Source organism: Cuculus canorus, chromosome 7 (genome assembly GCF_017976375.1).
Source record: "Cuculus canorus isolate bCucCan1 chromosome 7, bCucCan1.pri, whole genome shotgun sequence".
In the NCBI taxonomy this organism is placed as follows: domain Eukaryota; kingdom Metazoa; phylum Chordata; class Aves; order Cuculiformes; family Cuculidae; genus Cuculus; species Cuculus canorus.
Genome location: NC_071407.1, coordinates 26,116,817 through 26,142,753, shown reverse-complemented (window position 1 = coordinate 26,142,753; position 25,937 = coordinate 26,116,817). Strand labels below are relative to the sequence as shown.

Below are 25,937 nucleotides of genomic sequence, written 5' to 3'. Positions count from 1 at the left end.
AGAGTAAGAAATGAAAAGCAATGTACAGATTTCATGAGAGACTCGGATGTTCATTACCACAGAAAAAGCTTTGAAGCACTTATTTGCAAGACAGGACAGAGAGCAGAAATAGTTTAGCCCGAATTTAAGAAATAAAGACATAGAGGACATCTTTGCCTTTTAGTAACTTCAGTGCACCATAAATTCCATTTGATAAGGGGAAATAGTCATGAGTTAGTAATTTCCAAACACAGAGATCTTCTGTGCTTCTTTATGGAACAAAGTAATGTTTGAACATGAGAGAATACAAATTCAAGACAAGTTTAACACCTTCCCTGAAGGGCTGGAAAGAAAATTGAAATAAAAGGCAAATGCATCTGTGTGTGGAGATAGTACACTATGCAAGATGATGTGATTCAGAGCAGCCCTGCAGAGAAGGACTTGAGGGTGCTAGTCGATGAGAAGCTTGACACGAGCCAGCAATGTGCGCTCGCAGCCCAGAAGGCCGACCATATCCTGGGCTGCATCAAAAGGAGCAGCCAGCAGGGCGAGGGAGGGGAATCTGCCCCTCTATTCCTCTCTTGGGAGACCTCATCAGGAGCACTGTGTCCATTTCTGGAATCTTCAACATGAGGAGGATATGGAGCTTTTGGAATGGGTCCAGAGGAGAGCTACAAAGATGATCAGAGGGCTGAAGCACCTTCCCTATGAGAACACGCTGAGAGAGTTGGGCTGAGAGAGAAAGCTCAGAGGAGACGTTAGAGCAACCTTCCAGTACCTGAAGGGAGCTACAGAAAGCTGGAGAGGGACTATTCATAAAGGCTTAGGGGGACAGAATGAGGGGGAATGGGTATTAACTGGAGAGGGGCAGATTTAGACTAGACATTAGGAAGAATTTCTTCACCATGAGAGTGGTGAGACACTGGCACAGGTTGCCCAGGGAAGTTGTGTATGCCCCACCCCTGGACGTGTTCAAGGCCTGGTTGGATGGGGCCATGGGCAGCCTGATCCAGTGGGACACCCCTGCTCATGGCAGGGGTGGTGGAACTAAATGATCTTTAAGGTCCTTTCCAATCCTAACTATTCTATGAGTCTATGACAGGTCGCTTACTATATCCCAGTGATATCACTAACCTAGTTGTAAGTACATGTATGCTCACATAGGGAGGGGGAGAAGGATAATAAACATCTCGGCATTCAGATAATCACAAAACTCTTCCTTCCAAGAAGTGGAGGAATCCCAGAACCTCTCTGTAAGTGGGCTGCTATTGCAGATAAGCACTTTGATTAAGTAAATGTTACACTACAATGGTAATTAAGGCATTCCTACTCAGCAGCACAACTGAACAGTGAAACCACCTGCCCTCTACCATTATCACACAGATCAGTAAGTCTGATAGTCTTTGTCACTTTTTCCTGCTGCTTGCAGTCATATTAAAGCTGTGCTTTTACATTCATAACAAGCAGGTGAACCATTCATTTCCATACCTATACCACCTGCACAGAACACTGCAGCTACATGCCCACACAGACTTCCTCTGATAAAGTTATTCACCTGAAAGAAACTCTTGCCAAAAATAAGGATGTTAATCAGCTAGAACACATTCCCCAATTCTGTTCTACAGAGACACAAATACTTAACTCTAAGGAGGGTAAAGTGAAGACAAGAGATGGCTTGAAGACTGGAAAGACAGTTCAAAAAAAATTTATTTTTAATGCAAAAAGAAATATCTTTTGCAGTCCTCCCAGATGTTACCTGTTTTTAATAAAGAGAGATGACAGATAAGTGTATTTTAGCAAACAAGCTTTCCAAAGATCACCTGTTCATAAAGACTCTTCAAAAAAAAAAAGAAATCCTATCACCCTGCTCCTATGAGTTTACAAAAACTGTTTAATCATCAAGGGCCACAGCTTAAAACCTATCAGGGCCAAGAATGGAACTCCAACTAAACATAGTTCAGATAAGCCAAGCCTCCTCAGCTGCTACATTTAACCTTTGCTGCTTCTGGAATAAAGCAGTTTTGCTGGGGCAGGGGACAGGAGAGGGCAACCACTAGACAAAGCAAGACTAGTCATTTCTACCCTTACCTTTTCACTCCATGCCCACAGACCAGCTGCAAGGAAGGCCACTCCCGCTAGCTGAAAGAGAAAGCAAAAAGGTGAATTAGATCTACGAATCAACACACTCTCAAACACTTCTCCAGCAGCACCGGTGCTCATGTAAAACAGCTATTATCTGTAATCCCAGACAACAAGAACATGACGTTCCTCACCATGAGTCTCTCTTGCAGAAAGGATTTAGAGTGATTTTATTCCACAGCATTCTTACTTTTTAGAAGTAGTTTACAAAATGCATTTCAATTTGATTATTCATGACTCAAAAAGCACACAGTACTAAATTATTAACTCCACATAGCAGTGTGCAAGTAGGAGTTATCCTCGTCCCAATGATTTGCTCCAAACCTTTTGCTTGCTCACTAATGAAGATTTCAGAATATTTAACGCATTTTGAGGTTTATCTCTGTTTAGTCATTTCATAGTACCTCCCTCAGACAGGAGCCACGCTTGACTTTTTATAACTTCAGTGTCAAGGCTCATTAGCCTGTTCTCTAACTACATACAGCCTGTGTTCTGCATCTTTACCTTGTTTAAGCCTTTTTGAACTAAGCAGAAGAAACAATCCATCCAACTTACTTCCAATAAGCAACAAATCTAACTGACAACATACAAACTCTACACCAATTCATACATTTGAATAATAATTATTTCTGCATGGTATTCATTTAAATGAAGCGAGAAATCCTTGTTCAACTTTTCACCCTTCTCCATCCTCTGGCTGTTTGTCTTCATTATCCAATTCAATACTCACACTAAAATACTCAAATTCGACAAGCTGAGGGCAGCTCTCCATCCTTACTTAGAACAGCATTCTATCCTGCTATGTTCACGTAACCTTAAAAGACAAAGTGTTGGAGCATGTCCAGAAAAGGGCAAAAAAGCTGAAGGGTCTGGGGCACAGGGGGTAATGAGGAGTAGCTAAGGGAACTGGGGTTGTTGAGTCTGGAGTAGAGGAGGCTGAGGGAAGACCTTACCACTCTCTACAACTACCTAAGCACATGATGCTTAGGGAGACAGTTTAGTGGTAGAGTTGGCAGTCTTAGGTTCTGGGTTTACTCTGCTGGGGAGAGTCAGATAAAACAGGGCTGCAAAAATTACTCACAAAACGTTCTGTCTAGGCATAAAGTGTTCCTTATTCTAGGGTTTAAGCCCACAGACTAAATCAACCAAATCCACTGGTAATATATGGAAAGAGTTGCAATTGGGCAAAGCAGTACTAAAGAAGCTAAATCTCTACGTGTTCCTTATTAAGCAACTGTACAATGACTGCTCATCTGAGACTTTGAATAATCTGAGTACACTTAAAGTGATTATTTGGATTGAAGCACAACCTTAAAAATAGTACTAAAACCCTTATGGATATAAACAGAATATTATCCTGGATTACTCTGAAATATTAATGCAGTAATTTTCAGATGAAGCAACAAAGCTAAGGAAAAAATCATTAATCAAACTTGTATGCCATTAAGTTACAGTGCATGTCATTGATGCTTCCTTCCCCTTTCTCTTTCCAAATGCTCCAGGAATGCTGTGAGACAGGTGAAGGCAGCTGGTATAATTTGCAATAATCACTGTAAATTACAGACAGCTGGATCTTTGGGAATTATTTCTAAAGAAAAGAGGAAAAAAGAATTGGTAAGGCATCTTCTTCCAAACTGTATAGAAACTAATATGACAGTAACACTAATCCCACGCTTTTGAACATGCAGAGTGCCCTCTTTAGACTGGCTGCCTTTCACTGTAATTACCATCTTTAATTAACTCGTAATAGGTTATTGATTAAGCCCATTTTTCACTAGCATGTCTCATTATCAGTTCTGAACTCAAACATTTATCTCATGTTTCTACAGCATTCAGTTTCACAAAGGTACACTCTTTTAGCAAAGTTATCTCCACAAGCACCTACGCAAACTCCCTACAAGTAAAATAGACCTAATCAGTAGAAAAACAAACTTAGTCTCATAAAAATAACAAGGATAAATCTAAAACTTAATTCAGCTAAGACACAAGCGATTTGCAATTCCCACCACAAGCAGCCAAACCATGTTTATTAGGCTTCTTTAGCAAAAAAGAGTGAAGTATGATGTACTTGCAGAAGAAAAAAAAAACATCAGGCACTACATTCACAGGCACAATTATGAAGACAACCAATTTACAAAGAAATAAAATGGTAGTTATTTAACCAAATGAGATTGCTTTGCTTTTGAAGTATCTTGCAGATGGTATTTAAGTATCTCAACAAAAACTACTGTAAAACACACCATGGTGATAAAACTACATCAGAAGCAAAGTCTGAGCAGCCTGGTCTTATTGGGAGGTGTCTCTGTCTATGGCAGAGGGATTGGAAATGGATGATCTTTAAGGTCCCCTCCAACCCAAACCATTCTATGATTCTATAATGATTGAGATAGCCAATACAGAGTTCTATGGAGTACTACCATCAAGAAAACACCCTCTCTTTACCACTTCTGCACAGAAGCATTCAAGCTACTGCTGTGAGGCTGATCAGGAACTGATCCAGCCTGAACTAAAGAGTTTTAACCTTCATCAGCTCACTACCTGATAGGATAATGGGCAGCTGACAAGCAGCAATGCCAACCAGAAGTGTTCCCTGGGTGAGAGTGAGCAAACCTGCTATTTCAAAAGGGAGGCATTTTGAAATTCTATTATCACAGGAAATCTGGATTATGTGTGAGCAAGAACAAACTGGACTACTCAACTCCCTCCCATGCCGTAGAATCAACAAAGCCATACACTGCATGAAAGGTTAGATGGAAGCACACAAAGCAGCTCAACTGCACCCCTTTGTACAGGAAACTAAAACAAGTAACCAGCATTTGGTCATTTCCTGCATTAGAACTGAAAATCCACTTTATTAACATGTTGTATTGAACCATAAGCTCTGCTCAAGAGATGCACAACGCTGACGCCAACTCAGAGACACTGTGCACAAGAACACTTAGCTTAACTGTTATCCATTCCCAACCATACTTTGAATTCCTCTGAATAATCTATTAGAATCACCCCACTGAGAAAACACATCTGATTTGTTTTTAAAATCTAGGTTGCAGCTAAACATAATTCTTGCAAGACAACCCTTGCACATGAACTGGTTTTTAGTCAGCTTTCCTCAAGGTCTGATTTGAAGCCACAGGAATGCATTCCTATTGCACTTGATTTTTGTAAGCGAAAAATGTTACTCCTAACAGAGAACACTTTTTCCACCACCCCAGACAACCCTATTTTACACTGTTGCTCCACCCACACTTGAGCAATCAGCAGCCTGCAGTCCTTCCTTCCTTCCTGTCCTTGACTCTTCCCAGACTTTTCCTCTCAGGGTCAGGAAACCACCTGGTGGTGGATTCCTACCTCTTCCTGACGTAGCACAGCAATTTTAGATGTTCTTGAAAAACAACATACACTGCAAAAGCCAAGAAAGTCTTAAGCTAGCATGAGTCTTCTCTTACTTTTCAGATACAAGGTTCAGAATTCTATTCTAGAGCTTAAGAGAACTTTTGCCATCATCAAGCACAGGGCAAAACCAGCTGTGGAGCACTGGAAGATTAATTAGGTCAACAGCAGCTAAAAGTTATTTTACCCTCCCCTCTCAATTCACCTGAGAGACAGTGAGCTCACATGCGACCTAAAAGGCTTTGGCAGAGCACACATACAGGAACCTTCACTGAAATAGCCCTGTCCTGGCCAAGGTGCAATTCTTGTCCTACCTCCAAAAAAATCCTTCAGCTGAAGACAAAGCAGCAAGCACCAGAGATTGAGGCACATCTTTTTATTCCCTTAGCCCTCCCAAGTGCAGGCTGGAAGGCACCAAGCAGTGGTGCACCACAAGACGAGGCACCCCTGCACTGTCCACCCTTTGCCTCCTCTCTCCACTGAGGCTTTCACAGGAGGACTCACTCAATTGCAAAATGTCTCAGAACACCATGGTGCCAATACTAAGCTACTCACCTTGTACTGCTGCAGGTTTTTAATTTTAATGCAAGAAATGAAGCTATTCGGCAGGGGGGGAAGCTTTAAAATTCCAAAGGAGGTCCAGCCTTACTATAATAGGGTAATTTCGCATAAACTTCTGAGCACTCCCCACAGGGCTGCCTTAATGGTTGCAATACTGCCTCACCAGTACTCGTAAGTGTACCTGGAGAAGTTAAATCCTATTAGCATGCTCTAAAAGCAAGATGAAAATAAAGTAATCCTACATTAAAATCGTGCCTAGGAAGACAGAGCCTCTTTATGGCTTCCGCTCTTTCTTACAAGGGAAAGCCAAGCACAAAGAACAGAAGTGGTTTTGCAAGCCAGACATATTCAACTAACTTGAAGCCAGCAGAACTGAACATTCTACTGACAAGTTGCCCATCTGAAATCACACCACCCTTCCAAAGAATGAGGACTTCCACATGTCCGCAGGCTGATTAAACCATCAGCTTGCCATTATTAAAATAGTCATCTTTGTCCTGAGTTCAATATCTTGTTCTATCCTAATCTATATGAACCCTATTTAAAATATGACAAAGTAAAGAAAAGTAACGACCCACTAAAAAGTTTAAATATTCTGTAAACCACTAAGTCACTATATACTTCTACTTTAAAGCTTACACAATCACTGATATTATCTTTAGAGCTACAACAGGAAAGTCAACAGCATCCTCAGTAAGTGTGACATGAAAAACACAGGCTCTCTATATGCAAATTACCCAGTTTGTGAATAAACTGTCTCATGAGTTGTGACACAGGTGAGCTACCATCATACCTCCAGTAACAGCCTAAGTGGGCAAAAGGCTGCCTGTACACTTATCTAAATAACATCCTCATACCCAAACGCACACAAAACAAGCTTCCACATGCACCAGTCCTGCAGGCCAGGAACAGTGAATCAAGACTAACACTCCCTCCTTTAAATACTGCTTTGAGTCATGTTTACATTTCCCTTCTGATTTTGTAGTCTTTCAGTTCTTTTAAGGTATACAAAAAAGTGTATTTGGATCTACACACAATTGATTTGTCCAAGTAAAGAGACTGTCTGAGTAGCCATCCCAGCCAGCAGGATGTCTCAGGCTTCTGAATCACTGTGTCACCTAAGTGATTCATGCATAGGAGCGTCTACCCTCCCACGTAACATTTACATAGCTTGTTCCGCAACTAAAGGTGCCGAACTTTTATCAAAGAGCTGTAGTTAGGCATCATTTACTAGGTCAGCCTGACAATAACTCCTCAGCAGAAGCCTCAGACCATTGAACAAGCTACCAACACTACCAGTACCTATTCAGAAAACCCATTCCTCCAGCCAACAGATCAACTGAAACACAAGCTGCAATGTCTTCACTAGAAATGATTCCTTAAGGGAAATATAACTCCTTAGATCTTCTTCACTAATTTCAAGAGAATACAGTACAAAAAAAAATTTGAGGAAGTGTAATATAATGACTGTCCAGGGGAAAAAAGAAAATAAGAGAAAATTAATTTCAGTAAAAAAGCAGAGGCAAATTCTTGACAGTCTTCCCAGTAAAACAAAAAAATGCAGATTTTAAAAGTCATTTACCCATCAAAACCAGTAACAGACTCCACGGCATACTCACTAGAAAGAATGCAGAGGTCTAAAACAGCACAAATACATTCAAGAACAAGAGAGTCTGGCAGCATCTTGCATGTTCCCCACACTATCTGCTGAAGAGTATCCACTCAGTTACAAAGCGATTCCTCTGAACACCATAACAGCCTGAGGATATTCCTGCACCACACTCCACTACAGGTACAGAGGAGCTGCACTATATAGAATAACAACTAACTACGAGCTGGTAACCTTTGAGCACACTTTTTAACACCTCGGCCATGATAAGAATTCTCAACTGCTTGGGGCAAAAAAAAAAAAAAAAAAAAAAAAAAAAATCACCCCTGAAAACATTTGCAGTATGGCAACATTCCCTACTGGAAAAAAGTTTCTACACAGGCCTCATGCATCTTTTCTGCCCTTTTATGCACACAAGAATCAACTCCCCTGTGGCTTAATGCTGCAGCATCACATTAAAACATCGCACTAGTAAACAAGAGGTTGTGACAGTAAGCAGAGATCCGTGGTTTTCAAGAGCAACAGCCAGACACTGCAGTCTCAGTACCACTCAGCCTTCCTACATTCTTATTAGGCCAAAGACATCAGAAAAATGATTAAAAAGCTCAGAAGACTCCCAGCTCTTCTCTTTCAGTAGTGGTTTCAGTTTTCTGACCTATGGGTCTCGCTTTCAACAGAAAATTGGGCCAGATCTCCTGAATTTCCATTAAACCTTGACTCTATGATTCTAAATTAATAGAGTTTTGTCCATCATACGTGCAGCTTTCAAAAAAACCCTTATTTTCTACCTTAAATACTGCCAAAGCAGCCTACCAAAAGTTTGAGTGTTAATCAAGCAAAATATCAAGTCCCTATTGACAAGAATGAACAAGATTCTGCAGCCTGCAATTCATGTCCATACACTAAACTCCTCTTTTGACTGAAGTTAAACACAAGAGTTGAGCAATAACTGTGTGTCTTACATTTTCAGTAGGAAAAAACTGACAGTTTAAGTAATCGCAGTAAAACAGTATTAAGTCTTCTCTAGCACATCTACTGATCTCAGACAAGTCAACGTGAAAAGAAATCAACTTTTACTCCTAACTCAAACAAATTACTTCAACTACATACTGCACTTCCATTCTTACCTTTGAAAAAATCTAAACTTCAGAAGGGACTATCCATACTAAGACATATTTCAACTCTGAATCAGAACAATAATCCAAGCTGCTAGCACCAGGCATGACACTGCACTACCCCATGAGTAACCATGCCTTTGTGTGACCGCAGTTTCCATGACCTGAGGTGTGAGCTCCCATCACTTGATCTGCAGCTTCTGAAAAGTGTTATCAATTTCATCTGAACTGCATCCTTATCTTCACCTCCCTCTTACAGACACGAACTATTTCTAATGTAACGTTCTGCACTAATCTTTGAATCGCCTTCTCTCCCGAAGTAGTCAGGTGCTTCAGTCATCTTGATTATGACACATCTAAAACCACACACTTGTTTTTGTACCCTTTTCATATTCACAAGTCTACACAAGCAGTACAGGCAGGCTAGTCCCTAGTATTTCAAGACAGTACCCATTTTGCTGTCCACAGAGCATGACCTTTAAGATCCTAACCATGTTGTAATGCCAGCTGTTGACACATCTCTGGAGCAGTTCCTTTCTTCTCTTCTGCATTGTGTATTTACAGCTACAGCACCCACACAGAGATCAAAGATGATCTAAAAGAAGGTTTAGTGGTGGACTTGGAGTCCAGTCGTAAGCCTAACACTACCATCTTAAAGGTCTTTTCCAACTCAAATGGTTCTGTGAGATGTTAGAACAGACTTAACTTATAAAAGCAACTTAACATCCCAAAATGCATTTAAAGGTAGCTTTAACCTTTACCCAAACAACCAACATTAAATGACCTCCATCATTCAAAATACAGCAGCCTTGTCAGCAACAGCAGAGACTGTAGTATTTTCTTTTGACAAATCCTTTAAGCAGCTCTTTCCTTTCTCCATCAAAAAAGAAAAAAGCCAGTTTCATCTGCTTCACTCCTTTATCTTTAATCAAAAGGTGAGATAGGAACAAGGCGCAATGAAGGGATAGAGTGTGAGGAATCCTTATCATCGTTTTCAGTAATAATAGAACTCTCACATGGGATAGGCTTCTTCAGTTCCAAAACATCCAGAACAAACCATGTATCAGCTTCATGCTTCCAGGCAAGTATTTCAGCCTGTTCTCTTGAAGAAATGTGCAGCAAGTTCATAAAACTGAGGTTTTACACTTATGAACTACCTATTGCAGCCTCTATATTTTTGTACTCACCCAGAAGACAATGTTGTAGCTGAAGAGCAGGTATTTGTACCAACAGCTGACTTCTACATTAGAATATCGGTAATAGTGCATCTTCTATAGCACAGCGTCTGCACAAATAAGAGAAAGGATGAGAAGAATCAGGTAGTGAAAGATTTTAAGAATACAGGATTTTCTCCAGATCTCTTGCTCTGTTGAGAAAGAGATGCTATTCATAGGTATGTTCAAAGTCAGCTCAAAACTTCTGCTGACCTTGAACTCTGTTTTTGTTGCTTAATAATTCTATCTTCTTTAGGCACCCTTATGTGGCAACAGGGAGGGACAACCGAAAAGGAAACTAACCATACAGATAGCCTAGGAAGATATGCATCAGCAACTTGACAATCATGTACTTTTTCAGTCCTTCAAAACCATATTAGTTACACAGATGGCTGATTGGACTTATGTAAGAGTCTAAACACACACCCTGTGGACTGCACATCCAACAACCCAGCCAGCAAGATATTAGAAGTGGTTACCTGGAAAACCTCAATGCCTACAGCCTGATAAATATAGTAGATCAATTGTACTCTTTTTCCATGCTTTAGTGTTTCTTTACTAAATCAGTACCCTGTAAGAGGTTTTATTCTTAAGAAGAAAAGCCCCACCATCGAACTGCTGATCTGCCCTGCATAATTCTGTTTTCTTGCTTCCTTACATACAGAAGCAATGAGTTTCAACTGCAACTGTTGCTCAAATATTTCAGAGAGCTACAGCTTTTCAGAGTATCATAACTAAACCACCTCTGCAGAAATGCCACGCATAGGGAAGAAAAACAAAGGAGAAGCTGTTAAATCAAGAGCTGGAGCAAGGAAGACAAAGCACTCACACAGCACTTACATTCTGGAGAACTGCACAAGTGCTGCCCACAACAGATAAGCAGCAGATCCACATTTCAACCCTCCACTCACTTGAGATAAATGTTTTTTTCCGATAAGATGTCTGTGAAAGGCTTGCAGCAGGGAAGCAAGCACAGACCATTTTCAAACACCTGATAACTAAGAAAAAGACCTGAAGGACTACTAACTACACTGACTTGGACATCTACAGGCAAGCACACAAAAACCAAACCTACCCAAAGTCTGAAACCAAGCACCATGGCACAAAGCACCTGGGCATAAAAAAACCCACAAATTCTACTAAAAGAAGGAACAGAACCAAATACACACCAGCTTTGAGACTCCTATTTAATACAATAAATAGCTTGCCTTAGCTTTTATGTTAAAAACCAATTATTTTCCAGGACAACTATGCAGTCTTACCCTCAGTGTCTTAGAGAAGCTTATTTTTTAAAATCCGACAATTATTTCAAACCTTGCTTTATTTTCCCCTCGAGGCTAAAACCACACACACATCAAGGACTCATAACAGACATCTCCAGCCTGAAAGACTATGGACAGAGATGCCAAACAGACCAATTTTCTTTCCAGAGGTCTCAACAGTAGGCTTTTCTTCTACCTAGAAGCAGAGTCTCTCCTTGGCCCAGTCACATCCCCCAATCCTCTTCAAACCCAGCCAAGAAGTGTCTTTGTTGCCCAACCAAATGGAAGTAATATTCACTAATGCAGAGACCATAGTTTTAAGTAGTTATGGAAAAAACAACTGGAAAATCATGTGACTTGGCACACCTAAGTGAGACTGCAAGACAGGACAAGGGAGAATGGCTTCCAATCCAAATCATTCTATGATTCTATAACTTGTGTACAGTAAATTTCTGATTTTGTTCAAGTGAAGGTGGCCTGGATACGCATAGGAGAAACTTTCAGATCCTACTGAAAGCTGGTAGGTATTACACAATTCATATTGATCCACTTGCCATGAAATAGATTAATTTGTATATAACAAAGCCAGACATCACCTAAGTAGCCTTCACACATATGGTACCTATGCAGGTTGCCTAAGACCCATTACCTACAGATTACTTCAGATTAGCACATCTGGACAGACATAGCAGCCTCTTCATTCCACGTAAGACAGTGTAAGACTGAGAACTACAACATTTCCTCCTCAGTAGCCCCAGTAAAGGGACTGAAAACATAGAATTAACTACTTAGCTGGCTTCAGAGAAATGGCAGAGTCTGGAAAATGATTAAAGCATATACGGTGCATTCTCGCAGAAACAATACCCTCAACATTTCTCAAGCTTGGAAGTGTGAACATTCACTATTAACACTTGAGCTTGGTATTTCCACAGTTCAGATCCTGCTTCCCATACAGCTTTAACACTGAAAAAGTTTTTTCCTTCAAAAACCTCACCTCATAATTAGGCTCTAAACTCACATTTCATTTACAACAACAAAAAAAAACCCTTTGTTAAATTACAAAGAAAATTGTATTTTATGGCAGTAGAGACCGTGACTAGGAAGGACTTCCCTAACCGTGACTCAGTCATATACATAAGCTGGCTTTTGCAACACACATTCCTAAGATGCATACACTTTTGCTTCTTCACACCCTGGTTCGGCTTTCGTTACTGACCTTTTCAACCCATCCAGCTTCACAGCTATCTTGCTATTACGAGACGTAATGAAGTTAAACTTGTGCAAACACCACTATCCTGACATGCTTTTCTAAGCCTGCAGCTGAGAGTATACAAGAGAAGGAACAGAGACTTGGTTTTCCCAATTAGTTCATTTCAGTCTTCAGCTCCAAATGGCAATTTATATTTCAACAATCAATAGTCAAACACTTGTCCAAGTCAGCAAGTCTAAGGGGTCTAGGGAAGAGGGGCAAAAAGAGCGGACACTAGGAGACAAGAGCAGAACCCCACCAAGACTCCACTTGCACCAGTGTAAGTCTGCATTACAGCAATGTACTTTGGCTGCCAGCACAAACGTTCTCCGGATGTAGGCACACCGAAGCCTCCATCACCATCTGTCTCCCCCCCCTGTGAAAATTAGAACCCTGGCAAAAAAAAAACAGGAGTGGCAACTACAAATGCACATTACTACTACTAACAGACATTGGTTTTGCTGCTGCTAGCACTACAAAAGAGGAAGCAGCAGGTGGCATTTAGCTAGCACATCATTAAATTCCATAAACACAGGGTTGTACTAGATGAAGAGGCTTAAAATATAATGTGAGGAATAAAAGCAAGCACATCATATCAGGACCTAAAATACAGTCTGAAGTCTTACTTTTTGTTTGGTTGCCTTTCCTGGCATTAGGACTTCCAACTATTCACAGAAATACGAGCATGAAAGGTAACCTTATCGATAAGTACCATTCGCCAACTATTTCAACCTTTTGACCACCAGCTTGTAAGACTTTTCTCCCCATTTCCCCATACAGCTGGCAAGATACCCCAGTCAATACTAATCACTGTATTTTCACAGAATGAAAAAGCAAAATAATTCTTTCTACACTGCCTTTTTTTTTTTTAATGCTCTGATGCAACAGGAGAGCCCAGAGCACCAGTACTGGGTCCCTGCCGCAAGAAGCTGTCCTAACACAGCACAAGGCTCCCCAGACAGACATTATTTTCTGAAACATCTGCCTATACTAAGGGGCAGATTTGACTCTTTGCATATCCTCATCAGGAGTCTTTGGGTTCTTCCTTACAGAACAACCACCACATGGCACAGTATAATCACTGCCTGGGTGGGAAAGATATCCTGACAAATCTCAAACATAGGTCTACCTGAGTTTTTCCTCTAACCCTACAAGTAAACCAAACAACCCCCACACAGCTACCTTCCCCAAGTTTACACTAAAAGCAGTCATGTTTCCCAACACAGGAGGCATCTGTTACCAGTCCAGGAATCAGTGTTTCATTTACGTCACAGGCTACACAACTATGGTTAGGCAACACTACAAAACATTTGAAAGATTAAAGCAGCATGTGGGCAGCACAGACTGGTAACTCTCTCCACTGTGCTTCAGACAAAGCGAGTCACATTTATGTCCAGCTGACCGTGACCACCCACTCATGGCAACAGGAATTTCTAAAGAATTAAACACAGCACTGCTGCTTCAGTAAAATATATAATTTTGTCTTGGTGTTTACAGCTTTAGTGAGGCGAAAAAAAACTAAGTAGCTGTTCATCAAGAGGGCACTGCCATTTCCAAAGCATTTCTACACCCACTCTTATCTTCCAATGCCACTCTTCTCTTCCAAAAGAAGGATGGACTGACCAGCAAGAATAATTTTTAAAATACAGCAAGATATGTACTTTGGCGTTTTGCCTTTTTTTTAATAGGACTACTCATTTCCATTACTCCATCAACACCAACTCTATATCAAGTAGCATCAGTTCATCCTCCTTCCAGTAACTGAAGGGTGGCCTATAAAAAAGTTTGGGAAGGATTTTTCCACAAGGACATGTACGGATAGGTCTAAATTGTAAGGGGGAAGATGTGGATTAAACATTAGGAATTAATTTTTCACAGTGAGAGGGGTGAGGCAATGGCATAGGTTGCCCAGGGAAGCTGTGGGTGCCCCATCCCTGGAGGTGCTCAAGGCCAGGTGGGATGGGGCTTTGTGCAACCCGATCCAGTGTAAGGTATTTCTGCCCATGGTGGGGGGTTGGAACTGGATGGGATTTAAGGTCCCTTCTAACCCAAACCATTCTACGATTCTATTATTCATTCAAGACACTGTCATATTCTGTGCAAGTACTCAATCAATAGAGGGGTTTCTGAAGTTGAAAGAAAGACATATCCCCAACTAGGGATAATTCAGAGATTTTCTTAGTTACTCCATTTTCAGAAGGTACTAAGAACACAATGGAAAACATGACAAAAGTCAGACAGATTTCTCAAGATAGCATTCTTCTGGGTCTTTAATTTTTGTTGTGTGCTATGGTCCTTAAAGCATTTTAATACTATTTCAAGCACAAGCTGTTCCAACACAAACTCTACAAAACAATCTCCCAGAGCAGATCAAATCCCCTGCACAGGGGATTGTTTCAGGTTTCAGTGACCAAGCTTTATTTACTACAGCACAAACTGCATCTTAGGAAAACTATAAACCAGCACTCCCAAACCCAAAGTACAGAAGCAGCAATTCAGAAGAGCTCCACTCACACCCTGTGAACAACTCATACTAAAGTTATGAATGGGTTTCTGGCCAAGCCACTGCTTTTACGTGGAAAACTTCCATCTGAGATACCACGTAAGAGTACTCTGAACTTAAGACTAACAGTCAGAATGCAGACACCTTAAACTATGAAAAATCACCTATATGGGCACCAAGATGCATAACATTTTAACGTCCTCCGAACTGTCCACTTGACTGACATCATCAATCCTTGGGCATAGAAGTTCCTACACTGCACACACAAGCTACTAAAAGATATAGTAAGCTGGCCTTGCTTTCACATGTTCAAGTCTTTAAGCCCACCCAGCTACAAAAGCTACCAGTAATGTTAAAAATAACCCACAAAACAAAAGCAGCTCCAAACCCTCTGTATGTTCATGTAAGCAAACAAGCCAAGATGAACAGCAATGGCACTGTCAAATGCAAGAACTGACTATGTAAATTCAAAATGCAAATATTTTTAGTTATTGATACCCTGCAGAGGTACAACTTTATTCAGCTATTCATTGAATTTCACTAGGTTTTTGCTACTTCTGTTCCACTGCCCTCAGGTTCACTGAAGTAATCAGTGAATAGATAGATACTTTCCACTCCTACATACAACAGTGCCAAATAAAGGCAGGAATCTCTTAGCTACTTCAAGGGAAATCTGCTCACAGTTGCCAACTGCAAATAAAGCGTATGCTCCACATTCTGACTTAAAGCAACAGATAGCACAGGAAGCAGAAATAAAAGGAAGCGTCTCAAGTAAATGAAGTCTAAAAGGCAGTGACTTCCCAAATATGAGAAGAGCAAAAGACAGTGAAAGAGAAAAGGATCTTTTTCTAAGTTGTTAGGTTGCCTATGAACGTTTAAGAACTGCAGGTAACAGCAGGAGTACAGGATACAAGGCATTTGCTGTCCTTATCCTCAGAAGCACTACGAGATAACTCATGCTCATGCAAGTTAAAACTCAGACATTACAGCAGCATAACCAAACCAGCACTAACCATTACCACTACAGTTCAATGGATGGCTCTAAGATCTTGGCAAACTTTGGTAAAATCTTACATGCCCTTGAAAGTTTTCCTTAAAGCTACTGACCAGTTTCACCTGAACAGGAGGTGAACTACTCAATTTATTTAGTATATGCAACCAACCACAAGCTGGATTTCCCTTTTACTTCCCAGAAAATTCAAGTATTGTGAAACACACCAAAATGTGCCAGTCATTCAGACCACAAGTTTATTCACTCTAGGGAACAAAGCCTGTTAGAACAAGTACCAAGAATAATCTTAACTGATAAGATGCCTCAGCTGCTTTCTACTATCTCATGAGAGCAGATACACACACCACTTCCTACAATGTCAACAGCAGCAAGGCAAAACTCAAGGTCGCAAATTAAAGCAAATGTGTAATTTGACTTTTTTTTTTTTCCTTCCAACAGAAGGTTTGGGAACCCTTACAAAGCAAATGTTTTATTTGAGGAGCCAGAACTTCCCATCTGGGGAATAACTTTATTTCTACTTAGTGATCTAACAGTAACGGAACTTACTCCGTACACGTTGTCTGTTCCCTCCTGTACCTCCACATGGACCAAAATGGGTTCTCCATTTGCTGTTACAAGTCAAAGAAGAAAAGACAAGAAGCCACCAGCTTTCTTTGCTGACAAATCAACTTTCTTCAGAGAACATCCTACGCTTTTGGGCATACTGCAGTTTTCATCCATTTCCAGGAATACCACTTGTTCAGGTCTCCAGTTACATTTCAGGCAAAAAGGATATCCCTTCATTTTCTTTTTTTTCACAAGAGAAAAACAGGAGACTGATTATAGTCATATACACCAAAGAAATGAGGATATACTTTGAGTTTTGATGGTTTTATTTGTTTGTTTTCTTTAAAACATTCTTTTCTGTGGGTATAACAGTCTGTCCACAAACACATCATATTTCTTAGGTTTCACACCAGATATTCCTATACTTACAGTTACACAGTAGGTAAATATGTATAGTAAAGAAGATATACATTTTAACAATTTAACCCAGATCAAGTTTATCTCTCAGTTAAAAAAAAAAAAAAGAGTTCTGGCATTGGCATCTATTCCCCATCAATAAGCATGCTAGGAAATGAATGCATGTATAGATACCTGTACCATGAGCACCCTCTCAGCACAAAACAGCGCTTGTTGGGGGGATGGGGTGTTGAAGTCCATTGGGTTTGAGGAATGATGCTTTCAGAGCTTCCTTTCTTTTACTGCCCTCTGCCTCACACACCAATTACCTTCACAACACACACAGCAGAACCTTATTTTACATGCCAAGCAGGATGATCACCAGCTCACAGACCACAAGCGAAAATAGCTCTTTGTGGCCACTGACAGTTCAACAACCATGTAATTTTTTCATGCTACCAACTGACTTACTGGTAAAGAAAAGCATTTGTGTGACTTTAAAAAAAAACAAAAACTAGCAGGTAAGCCTTTAACACATTAGAGACATGATGAAGTAGCCACTCACCAAATACCTCACAATCCTAACAACAGATAGCTCTTCAGTAGACCAGAAGCCTCAGCCCAAAGACACAGAAAGAAGCTAATGCTTCCGGAGATGTAGCAGGTAGGTTCAAAGAGCCCCTTCACACTCTACCACAACATATGGGAAACTAATAAAAATAGACCAAAGCTCCTCCAGGCAACCAAGCCCGTGTTAGAACAGCTCCAGCCCTTCTCCCAAGAGCCAGTGCTCAGGCAGGTCGTGAGAAAGCTTCAACTGTCTGGCAGGAAGACTGCATCAGCCCCAGAGGAGGGAGGAAAAACAGGCTTTACACCTCTCTGGAGTACGCCAAGAACAACAGGGTGTCACGAAGACATCAGGCAGCAACGGCTGTGCAGCAACACGAGAGCTCAATCCAATGCAGACATCAGTCTCTGCAATAGCTAACAGCAAATGTGCCAGCAGAATTAGAGGGTGAAGATGTTAGACACAAACACCTCCTAATCTGTTGCGCCTTGAATAAATGGGGAAAAGCAAACACCTCCATAGGAGAGAAAAGAGTGAGAACACAGGAAACTGCCATCTTGACAGGCTGACAGCACAACTGGTTAAATGAGCAGCACAGCTCAGATAAAGCTAGAACTGAACATCACCTTCCCTTCTTGCCTGTCCCAGTTGGACAAGGTCTTTCAGTTTAACTCCCTTCTGCTTTGCATAAGCAGACCACAGCTACAACCACTTCATCAAAACACCCATTGCACCCTCAGCACGCTGTACACTTTGCAAAGAACACCTCTTTGTTGTCTTCCGAGAACCATCTTGCCAATTGCCTACCTGCTAGTTTCAGGTTGGACAACTTTCTAGGTGAACCTTCCTCCTTCACAGGCTTGCCACACAGACAAATGAAGTCACCAAATACTTATGGCAAAGCAGAAAGCTTTGCTGTTTTGTACGCTTTATTATATAGAGCTGTACCACCACATTCATATTCCACACAGCATTAAGTACTTCCCTGAGCACCAGTTAGTAACAAATTGCTGAGGAAAGGGAAACGTGCTTCCGAAGAATCGGCTCCATATCCTGAATATCAGAAGCCTGCTGTCCTACTGAGACCAAAGTCCAGCATCTCATGCGTCTTCCTTCACATGCAATTTACTTGAGGCTACTGCCTTTGTTTTCTATTCCAGGAGTTTGTAGATGACAGGGTACAAGTTTCAGCACCAATCTTATACCCTGAAGCAAGAGTAGATAGCTCTTGCCAAGCAGAGCAAATCACACTTTTTCAAATATTAAAACATACAGCATTGGGCTCCCTCTGAATTCTATGCTTCATCCTGCTTCCTGTAGCTGCAACCACAGCAACTGGAAACTGCCTTGCTACCTCCAAGTCCATCAATTATTTAATGATAACACCTTTCCAGAGACATTCCAGTATCAATTATTTAGGAAACAAAACTTTAAAACAGGAAAAAAGATTTCTGGAAAGGGCTGTGTGGACACATGCACAAATTCTGTTTTGCACGTGAGCAACCTGACTGAAACAGAACGGAAAAGCCAAAAATCAAAGGACCTGTAAAAGAAAGGCAAATGCTCATATACACACACACACAAGCTCAGCAAGTGCCAGGTCTATTAGTGAGACAGGAAGAACCCCAACTACATCAAGGGGCTTCAGCAGAGTCTCTATATGGCAGATCTTTATCCATTCATTGTTATGAAGGCATAAAACAGAACAGCTCCTTTGCAACACCAGGACAACGTTTAATGGTGTTTACTGCAGAGATCAAGAGGAAGCAAAGCCTTGTGTTCATTACACCCTTGCCTTTCACATCCAGGTTCAGATTAAAGATGAAGACAGCCCTATGATTTCGAGCTTTTGCACGGCCTTCTAAAGACAAGGACACAGGAACAACTTTCAGAAGAAACACATGTAAGCAGGTACTCTGGATAACAACAGAAACTCACTCACTCACTTAGGCACATCGCATACCAGCTTTACTACAAGGAAATGGATCAAACACTGTTGCTTTGCTCCCTAAAACAAAGGGAGGCAGGAAACACTGAAGCAAATCAAGTGCTGGTCCCCTCCTCCAAACAGGGACTGAAGCAAACATTGAACCAGAAAGGAAAATCAACTAACTTGCTTTTCAATCCTGCTAAGAGCCCTGGGTTTGGATACAGCTCCTCTCGTGGTCAGCATATTTTATTTTCATTTGATAGAAGTTTGATGCATCAGTGATAACAGAATTCAAGTGTGAATAAATGAGCAGTATGATACTTCTGTCTAACAGGGTTCAGTTCCAAGATCTATGTCAGATTGGCAAACAACATCAGGAACAGCCTAGCCATTCCAGTCAGTAGTTTTAACTGCAAACTTCTCTATCCCTCATGCTGTCAGTATTTGAGTACCACTATTTCCTGCAGGTTAAATCCTTCGTTGTAATCCTCACCTGTGACACATCTAGAACAGAACTTACTCAACAATGGGTTTTCAGCTCACTGACCATATTGAAAACAGAATAAAGTGAAGATATTTTACAACGCAGTTAAAATAAAAGACATTCAACTATATTTAAGAAATTAAATTGTGGCTGTTCTCAAAGACAAAGTCATCTGAACATAGACACATCAGATTGCCAGCACCCCCTCTGCGCTACTTCCCCCCCCCCCCCTCCCCCCCGCCCTTTTCTTGCGATTGCTAGATTAAAATCAAATTTTGACCTTTTGGAGAGGGACTCAAACTATTAAACTTTAAAACCTACACATATCCAACTTTGATACACTTTACTCTGATCACCTCGAACACCGTTCTTAACCTTTCCCCTATCAGATGCTTTTGGCTGAGCATGAGGATCAAGAAGGATCCTGGCTCTTGCCCGAGGTACGCTAGAGGCTGGAAGGCTCCATCAGTGCCCTCACACACACTCCCAACACTACCGCTCCAGGAAAGCCTCAGATTTTAGGACTGTGTCGTACCAGTAAGGAAGACACATGACTATCCTTTGGAGACACAATCAGAAAGCCACCTGCAAAATGACTGTTTCTTAATTCCCCCTTACCAACAACCTACAACATCTACTCCGAAGTAATGAAAATAGTTGTTTCAGGTTTGATGTACTTTATCTTAGGTACTTCTAGTACTTCTTCCAGCACTTACAGGGGGCACGAAGGAAAGACAGGAAGGGGCTCTTTATCAAGGAATGGGGGCAGGGGGTTTAAGTTGAAAGCAGGGAAGAAATTTTCCTGTTAGGGCACTGGCACAGGTTGCCAACAGAAGTCGTGGCTGCCCCATCCCTGGAGGTGTTCAAGGCCAGGCTGGATGAGGCTTTGAGCAACCTGATCCAGTGAGAGGTGTCCCTGCCCATGGCAGGGAGTTTGAGACTATGATCAGTAAGGTCCCTTCCAACCCAAACCTTTCTACAATTCTACATCAGCAAAAGCAACATGAGAACCACAACACATTCAGGAATTTTGTAAATTGCAATCCGTTAGCCTAGCAAACCGATCATAGGTGCCAAAGTACAAAAGTCTGTTCTACCAAAAAAAAAAAAGTTTTGACCCAGGAAGTTGCATGGCAGAAAAAGCCCCCATTCTCGATTCGCATGCGAGGGAGACTTCAGCGTCTCCTTTGTCTGGTGTCTTAAATCCACATATTTCAACATAACCCACCCAAGCAGATTTTTGTATGTGTGTAAAAGCAGAAAAATCACAAAGGGAGGATCTGTACGAGCAGTTTTGATAAGAGTTCTGTGAACTCCACTTCCACCCCTTCAATGAGATTTCTAATCTAACAGCAACATTAGAACAGAAGTGTAATTTATTCATGTTTAGCAGTGCTCAAACTGTGCCACAGCTAATACACAATGGGAAACTGGATAGAAGACTATGAGAATTAATTGTAGGAGTCTGTCAGTAGAAGAATCTAGTCCCCCTTTCGCCCTCCCTCAAACATTCATTTCCAGGTACTGGTTGACTGGCAAACACACACCAAAGCTTTATAAATGGAATATAACTACCCTCTAAGAACATGAGGTCAGCCTCAAGACAAAAAACCCTATAAGGGATCAAAAAGCATATTCCTCAGTTATTCATTAGACATTAGCCTACAACAAACTTCTTCATCCGGATTATCTACACATTCACACATGGACACAACCAATCTCCTCACATTACATTAACAATTTTCTTCCTGTATCTGATAATCAAGAAGTTCAATACCAAGAGTGCCCCAGTTACCTAGCATTTCAGGGCTCAGAGCATGAGCCTTCTATGATTCTTTCATTAAGTACTACAAGACCCAAGTCTAGCAAAAGGTAGCCCAGAACATAACCCATTTCAGCCCTGTCCAGTACATTAAAGCTCCTGCAGACTTTTCTCCTAACAAAGCATTCACGAACAACAAACCTTTTCTTTCTTTTCTGTTCCATCACACACACAGGGAGGTAAGGAAGGAGGCTTTAAACACAATGACAGGCAAAGCTTATGTCGAGAGACAAGAATAAGACTCAGTTGAGGTTTCTTCTGATTTGGTCTTCGTGCCTGGGGACTGGAATTAATGATTGAACATTGCTTACTTGGGGAAGCTGACTGGATTAACTCACACTAAGTAAAACAAACACTCACACTGGAGAGACATTGAACAATTTTGATGTAGTCCCAGATTGAGTTTCAAGTTCTGGAGCGGATCCTAATTGCTAGATGTAGGCTAGGCTCCAGATGCAGGGGGTCCTGGTCTGGACTGTTTTCCAGGCCTAGTAAACTGGCTGGATTAACTAAAAACAGTGCACAGAAAAGTGACTGTTAACTGCTCCAGACCAACTTCAAAGTCTAGAATATGGCCTCAACACTGGGGTTCCAGATTGCGTTCTAGACTGGGTTCTGGTTGCTCTGGGTCGCATTCCTGGTGGAGTTCTAGGCTGTGTTGTGGTTTTCAAGTTCCTGACTCTGTGCCAAGGAAATTGACTACATCAATTCACACATACTAAAAAGCAACTTTCAACAACTTGGATTTGAGTTCCAAGTTCTAGGCTGCATTCTATATTCTACATTGCAGTCTGTATTGTGTTCTAAGTTTTAGGCTGCATTCCAAGCTGCGTTCTAGAATTCCTGCCTGGGGACTGGAAATAATGCTTCAACACTTCAACTCACACACACACCAGAAAGAAAAGCAACTTTCAACAATTTTTATTGAGTTCTAGGCTTCTTTAGAAGGTCTTTGTCTATCTACGAGTGAGATCAAAAATAAAGCAAGATGTCAACCACATAAGATTCAAGTCAGTTACTTTTCCTACACTATTAGAAACGCATTCCCAACCTTCTGGGAATTTCTAAAGCCTGTTGTTTCAGTGGCATTGTAATGCAAACCTGAAAGTTTTCTAAGGACAGGCAACATCACCATATTCTTCCCTCCCTACACCACAAGAACAGAGCTAAAATGACATATCACACATTCAAAAAGTATCTTCTTCCATTGTCACTAACCAGAGGATAAAGAACACCCTTCCAACAACACAGGTGTCCCAGATTTGTTTAAAAACAAGACCAATCAAAAACAACAGCTGCAAAATAGTTTGCCCACAGCTCACTCCTACTTCACACCAATGACTAGACTTGAATTCCCACCTGACCCCTTCTCTTCCCACACCATTCCACTTAAAGTTTCGCACATTTATTGTAAGTTAAACACTTTGGGTTAGAAGGGACCTTTACACATCATTTAGCCCACTCCCTCTGCAGGAACTTCAACTCAATCAGGTTGCTCAGAGCCCTATCCAACTTGACCCTGAACATCTCCAGGGACAGGGCACCCACTTCCTCCTGTCACAACAGCCCTTGCTAAAAAGCCCTTTCCCATGTTTCCTATAGGCCCCCTTTATGTGCTGGAAGGCCACTGTAAGGTCTACCTGTAGCCTTCTCCAGGTTGAGCAACCCCAACTCTCACAGTCCGTCCTTGTAGGAGACTTGCTCCAGCCCTTGGATCATGGTCATGGCCCTCCTCTGGACCCATTCCAGTTGTTCAGGAAGTCAGAAGGGCACACAAGTACCTGTACCTAAACTCACTGATGGCCAGAAAGGAGATCAGCATCCCACTGAGCATTTATGTATAAGATACACCCTGTATTTCCATTCTTTACAAGTCATTTTCCTTCCATTTTATCCAGAGCTCTAGGTTACAAGCTTAATGTCCCTTTAAGAAAAAAAAAAAACAAAACCACCGAGCAGTGCTGGGGAAACCCTATCCTGCCAGTTATCTTAAAACATCCTTCCCTCCACCACCACCTCTGAAGATCTAAGACAAAACCCAAGTAACTTATTTTCACAACACTTACTTTATTCAGAAAGGCTCAAAATCATACCTCATATATGCAAGCTTAGTAGTTAAGTCAGACATGTGCTTAAGAGCACACTCTGAAAGTGTAAAATTGTGGCTTGTTCTGTCCTAAAAACGCCAGTACTCAAATCAGACAGGGCCAACACCATGGGTGCTGCATAATACCAAGCCTTTTCCAGCTTAGCTCAAACCCTCTCCCTAAAAATGCACAAGGATCATTCCCTTCCTAAAAAAAAAAAAAAAAGGCAGAAAAAAGCCTTCCCTGCATTAATCCTGCATAATGCATTTCACTTGAAATCTCCTCAAAGGGTCCATAGACAGTAGCTTCTGGGGAGTACCCCGGAGGCATCAGAGACCAGAAATGAACTGTTGACCTGTAACCATCGAGACAGCCCGGCAAGGGTCAGTGACCAAAGGAAATCTCACTACACGGACATCAAAGGCAGTGGAGCATGTCCAGAAAAAGGCAATGAAGCTCATGAAGAGGCTGGAGAACAAGTCTTATGATGAGCAGCTGAGAGAAGCAGGGTAGTTTAGCCTGGAGAAGAGAAGGCTGAAGGAAGACCTCAGCATTGCCTACAACTACCTGAAAGAGGGTTGTAGTGAGGTGGGTGCTGGCCTCTTCTCCCAAGTGATAGGGCAAGAGAGAATGACTTCAAGTTGCACCAGGGGAGCTTTAGACTGGATATTAACAAAAATTTTTTCACCAAAATGGTTGTCAGGCACGGGACCGGACTGCCCAGGGAAGCGGTGGAGTCACCACCCCTGGAAAGATTTAAAAGACGGGTAGATGAGGTGCTCGGGGATAAGGTTGAGTAGCGGGCAGGCATGGTTGAACTCAATCTCAAAGTCTTTTCCAACCAAACGATTCTATGGTTATGTGTCAGTTCTCCAAATACCCATCCTGGGACCCTGGGCACGGAGCACGGGCACCCCAACAGCTGGGAAGCCCTCACCAGCACAGCTGACAAGTAATTAAGGTTAAAATAAGGAAAAACAAGTTGCAGGCCTCGGTCCTCGCACCCCCGGAGCAGCCGCTCCTGCAAAGAGCGGAGCCTGGGTGGGCAACAGGGCTGGGAGAGAGCAGGCAGGGGCCGGGGCAGCGGGGCGGGGAGCCGCCAACAGCGCCCAAAAAGCCTTTTTTTTTGGAGAAAAAAAAAAGCAACCAACTGTTTTCTCCCTTACAGCACCTCCCTCACGGCAGTAACTTCGCGGGGACTGGCAGAGGAAGCCTCCCCCGGTTTCCTCCCCCGCCGCGAGGACAATGGCAGAGCCTCGCCCCCTCCGCCAAGTTCGCGAGCTCGGTGGCTGCCGCGGCCGCGCAGAGCGGGACGGAGCCGAGCAGCGCTCCCTCCCCGCCCGCCCGCCCGCTCCCAGGAGGGGACGCAACGCCGGCGGGAAGGGAGAAAGGCACCGGGCAGGGCGGGAAGAGCCCCGCGGCGCGCAGGCACTCACCGGCGGCGGCAGCCGGCTCGCTTCAGTTTCGCCAAGTCGGGCGGCGGTCGAGCGTCCCCCGCGCTGTCTCGGCTATTCCATGGACACGGCTCCAGCGCCCGGGGTGCCTCTCCGCGGAGCCCAGCCCCGCCGGCCCCAGCCTCCCGGCCCCTCCGAGCCTCCCTGCCCGCCGGGCGGCGCCGCCACGCCCGCACGCAGCCGCGCTGCGCACAAAGCGGCTCTCCCTGCAGCTCCTGCGGCTTCCCCGCAGCTCAGCCGGCTGCGACACGCTTTAAAGGCGTCCCCAGAGCTGGCGAGGAGCCCCGAGGCCGGGCGGAGGCTGCGAGCACCCGCGGTCCCGCCCGTCCCCGCTCCCCGCAGCCGCCTCCGGTTCAGCGCTGAGCGAGGCGGTCGGCTTCCCCGCTGCGGGCCGGTTCGTGTTCGGGACGGCCTGCGGAAGGGGCCGGGAACCCGCTCCGCCCCCTCTCCTCCCCCTGCGGGAGCGGGAGGCAGCGCCTTTGGGCTGAGCGCGGGGCAGGGACCGGAGCCGGAGGAGACCCACCGCCGAATGCAGCTCCTGTCCCTGCACGGACAACCCCAGCATTCACACCGCGAGTCTGAGGGCGTTGTCCAAATGCATCTGGAATACTGTTAGG

The 25,937-nt window shown here is 42.8% G+C and overlaps 1 protein-coding gene across 2 annotated transcripts in view; it reads right to left on the bottom strand.

Annotated features, from left to right (window-relative positions):
* Window positions 1-25,716, bottom strand: part of TSPAN14 (tetraspanin 14) — a 39,525-nt gene extending 13,809 nt beyond the window's left edge. Inside the window, exons 1-3 of one of the 2 annotated variants that reach the window (XM_054071495.1) lie at window positions 25,303-25,716; window positions 9,981-10,078; window positions 2,068-2,118 (exon numbers count right to left, since the gene is read on the bottom strand). In XM_054071495.1, coding sequence (XP_053927470.1) covers window positions 2,068-2,118; window positions 9,981-10,061 — 132 coding nt within the window. In that variant the 5' untranslated portion in view covers window positions 10,062-10,078; window positions 25,303-25,716. The remainder of the gene's footprint in view (window positions 1-2,067; window positions 2,119-9,980; window positions 10,079-25,302) is intronic. The other variant, XM_054071494.1, reaches the window with a different exon arrangement.
* Window positions 25,717-25,937: the final 221 nt, after the last annotated feature.